Source organism: Beta vulgaris, chromosome 6 (assembly GCF_026745355.1).
Source record: "Beta vulgaris subsp. vulgaris cultivar EL10 chromosome 6, EL10.2, whole genome shotgun sequence".
NCBI classification, from domain to species: domain Eukaryota; kingdom Viridiplantae; phylum Streptophyta; class Magnoliopsida; order Caryophyllales; family Amaranthaceae; genus Beta; species Beta vulgaris.
In genome coordinates, this window is record NC_079207.1 from 24,801,715 (window position 1) to 24,805,317 (window position 3,603).

Consider the following 3,603-nt stretch of genomic DNA (forward strand, 5'->3'; position numbering starts at 1 on the left):
AATTATTTTATTTGTAAAACATTTGAAGTAATGTTTTTCTTAAAATGATGATAACATTAGTCAGATAAGGGATTTCACGCACCAAAAGAAAAAAAAAAAATCGCGCCTAACGATTCAAGTGCTCCGGTTGATTAATCAACCGGAGCATTTGTATCACAAATGCTCCGGTTGATTAGTCAACCGGAGCATTTATCATCAAATGCTCCGGTTGATTAATCAACCCAAGCATTTGTGATACAAATGCTCCGGTTGATTAATCAACCGGAGCATTTGTTAAGTAGCAAAAGATGTTTTTTACACTAGTGCCCAGGCCCGGGGAAGTCCGAAAGCGTGTATTATAACCCTCCATTTTGGCTATTTCTGGGACATGTTTGGACTTTTCCGTGCTTAATCATATTTTCTCCCGACACATTCCTATGAAAGCTGACGTGATCATTATAACATTCCGCGTGTATTATAATGATTAACTAATTAATGATGTTGCAAAAATTTTTTTTTTTATTATATGTATGGTTAAATGTGGATTTATGCGGGGTTAGTTGACTGATAAATAGGAAAGAGGTCCTAAAAGGTGAAAAAATTACAAGTCCTTAACGGTGAAAAGAGGTCCAATTGTTCATAAAAGTAACCACATTACTTCATATGAGTAACTAGGCTTGGCAATCAAGTCGGGTTGGGTCAGTTTCAGGTTGACCTAATTTATATTTCAGGTCACTTACCCCTAACTCAAACCCGACCTGACTCTAATTTCAGGTAGAAAATCATAACCTAAACCCGACCTTACTAATGTTGGGTTGACCCGAAACCAACACAAAATGACCTGAAATGAAATTCAACTATATACGCTACGTTATGAAAGTATGGGATAATGACCTGAAATGAATTTTGGTGATCTAAGAAATGGGCTTGGCCCAATACAAATAAGAAAAAAAAAGATAGGTTCTATAAGTTATGAAAGTTTGGGATAATTTCAAGTTGACCCGACAAGAAAATAATCCAACTTCTAAATCAGGTTATTCGGGTTATTTTCAGGTTCAAAAGGTCAACCCAAATCTAACCCATTATATTTTCAGGTCGGGTTGGGTCGACCGATTTTTTTAATTTCAGGTCGAAAATCTCAACCCAAACCTGAAATTTTAAAGTCACTTTCAGGTTTATCGAGTTGGGTCAACTTTTGCCAGCCCTATGAGTAACCCCATTTAATCATACAACGACCATATATAATCATATAAGCAACCCCATTGTTCACAAAAGTAATCCCATTTCTTCAGGCAAGTAACCTAGCTCACTCAATCATATCACAACCCTATTTAATCATATGAGTAACCTCAATTAATCACAAAAGTAACCTCAATTATTCATATGAGTAACCTCATTCGTTGATATGAGAAACCTCGTTTACTCATTTAGTAACCTTATTCGATTATACGAGTAACCTCAATTGTTCATAAAAGTAACCCCATTTATTCATATAAGTAACCTCATTCGTTCATAAGAATAATTAAATTGATTAGTATTCTTTTTTTATTATAAAAGTAACAACATTCTTTCATAAGAGGAAAATCTCCATTCTTGTCCCAATTTTTTTTCAATTAAATTCCGTTATTTTAATTTCCTAATAGAAAAACTTGCTGTTCTTAACAAGACAAAAATATTAGAGCTTTCAAAGCGATTATTCTACAACAATCATAAGAAAATGAACATACAATTAATCGTAGCATAAAAATGCGTGCTTTATTACAAACATAGCAAGAGGGCTTTATTAATAGTAGGCTAGTAGCTTATCTTATAACGCCTACTTGTAGACTGTAACATGAGTTACATGAGCCTAATTAAGTGCAGACAGTTGACTATCGAGCGCAGATAGCACAAGTTAATTAGAGAACAATACAGCCACACGGTAACCCTTGAATGTAGCTGCGGCCTTGCCACCCAAAATTGGGTCTTGGTACTTACTAACATCCTCAGATGCATCAAGCTTAACTTCAATTACATTCCAATCAACTGGTCCTATTGGCCCAGCTTCTACATAAACCTGCAAAAAAAGATAATTTGAATTAGAACAAATTATTATGTTGGTAATTGTAGTTCTTAATTAGCTTGCTTACACCCTTAATTAGAACAAAATAGAATATATACTACGTACCTTCTTAGCTTGGCCGTCAAAAGCCACAAGCCATTTCCGTGCAGTAGAGTCTGTTCCATCAGCATACACCACCCCCGCCTTAGAGCCTTGTGGAACAGGCCCTAGGTGCCTGAACTCGACCGGATCGACCTGAGCTGGAATAACCTGAGGGTAAGGCTTCGCTGGCTCTCCAGACCAATCATGTTGGTCAATGATTTGCAATGCTAACTTATCCTTGTGATAATTTTTTATGAAACCCAAAGTAACCAATCTTATTATAGGTTCACTATTAACGTCAGCTTTTCCTAATGTTGCCGATATCAGCTCGTCGAAAATAGCTTGTTCTTCACCATTAAGGACTTGGGCAGATGCCATGGTTGTCTTAGCCTGTCCAACAATCACCAAGCTATAATAATAATGTGAAGTAACAATTGTACTCTACACTACTTGTCATGATCTACCTATAACGTCAATGCCTTTGCAAAACTATATATCCGAATGCTAAACAATTATGTTGAGCAATACTTAATTCGATGACCATTACTAATTGAAAATAGTGGTGTCGTTTTGAGTGAGGTCACTCTAAACATAAACAAATTAAAGCCAAAAATATGCTGTCGAGGCTCGACAAAAAATCTTATATATTTTCTTCATTCTGAAATATATGAAACATTTCTCTTAGAAACTCTCACACATGAAAAAGTAAAGTGTTTCATTTATTTCAAAACGTAGGAAGTATGTCATTTTTTTAGGTTTAATTTACTATCCTATCATTATATGCATGTAGCTAAACAAAATTAATCAAACTAATTTTTAAAGCTCAAACTGTGAGTGAAAGACTAGGAAGTATGTCATTTTTTTAGGTTTAATTTACTATCCTATCATTATATGCATGTAGCTAAACAAAATTAATCAAACTAATTTTTAAAGCTCAAACTGTGAGTGGAAGACTAGAAAGAGAAATTATATACCTTAACTTTGATACACGTAAGAATTAAGATCAAGATTCAAGAGCAATGTTGAGAAGTGGAGACGCTTCAACTGATGCTTAAAATGCTATACCAAACTACATATTTATAGAAGGGCTTGGTCATGGTAAGGAAGCTTTATGTTTATATTATTTCTAAGAAAACGTGTTAATTGTGGCTGGGTAATAAACAATTTTCTCTCTGATCTCAATTATCAACAGTATTGTCTCTCTCTCTCTCTCTCAAGATCTATGGATTTTTATTATATCCCAACTTATATAATTGTACTCCTGCTAAGTTAATTACACTGTGTCAGGCATTATTTTTAAAATGCTTCATGCACCACGAGTTTTTATCCAATTCACATGTATATTCCTGGAAAAACGATATCTCGACGATCGAAGAGGAAAAAGTGGATCAAGATTCTGAAACTGATGAGGTTGATGAGGAAGGTGATGAAGGAGGTGCAATGGTTCAACAAAAAAATAAAAAATAGTTTTAGACTTATGC

The 3,603-nt window shown here is 34.6% G+C and overlaps 1 protein-coding gene across 1 annotated transcript; it reads right to left on the reverse strand.

Moving 5' to 3' along the window:
* Window positions 1-1,683: 1,683 nt before the first annotated feature.
* LOC104895316 (uncharacterized) lies at window positions 1,684-3,177 on the reverse strand. Its single transcript, XM_048646642.2, has 3 exons — window positions 3,097-3,177; window positions 2,147-2,512; window positions 1,684-2,035 (listed from the first exon to the last, which is right to left on the reverse strand). The coding sequence occupies exons 2-3, from the start codon at window positions 2,498-2,500 to the stop codon at window positions 1,874-1,876; spliced, it is 516 nt and encodes a 171-aa protein (XP_048502599.2). The 5' UTR covers window positions 2,501-2,512; window positions 3,097-3,177; the 3' UTR covers window positions 1,684-1,873.
* Between the last annotated feature and the right edge of the window lie 426 nt (window positions 3,178-3,603).

Coding starts and splice junctions, on each gene's coding strand:
- LOC104895316 (XM_048646642.2), bottom strand. CDS start 2,500: ATGGCATCTGCCCAAGTCCTTAATGGTGAAGAACAAGCTATTTTCGAC. Junction 2,036..2,146: donor TTGACGGCCAAGCTAAGAAG/GTACGTAGTATA, acceptor CTTTTTTTGCAG/GTTTATGTAGAAGCTGGGCC.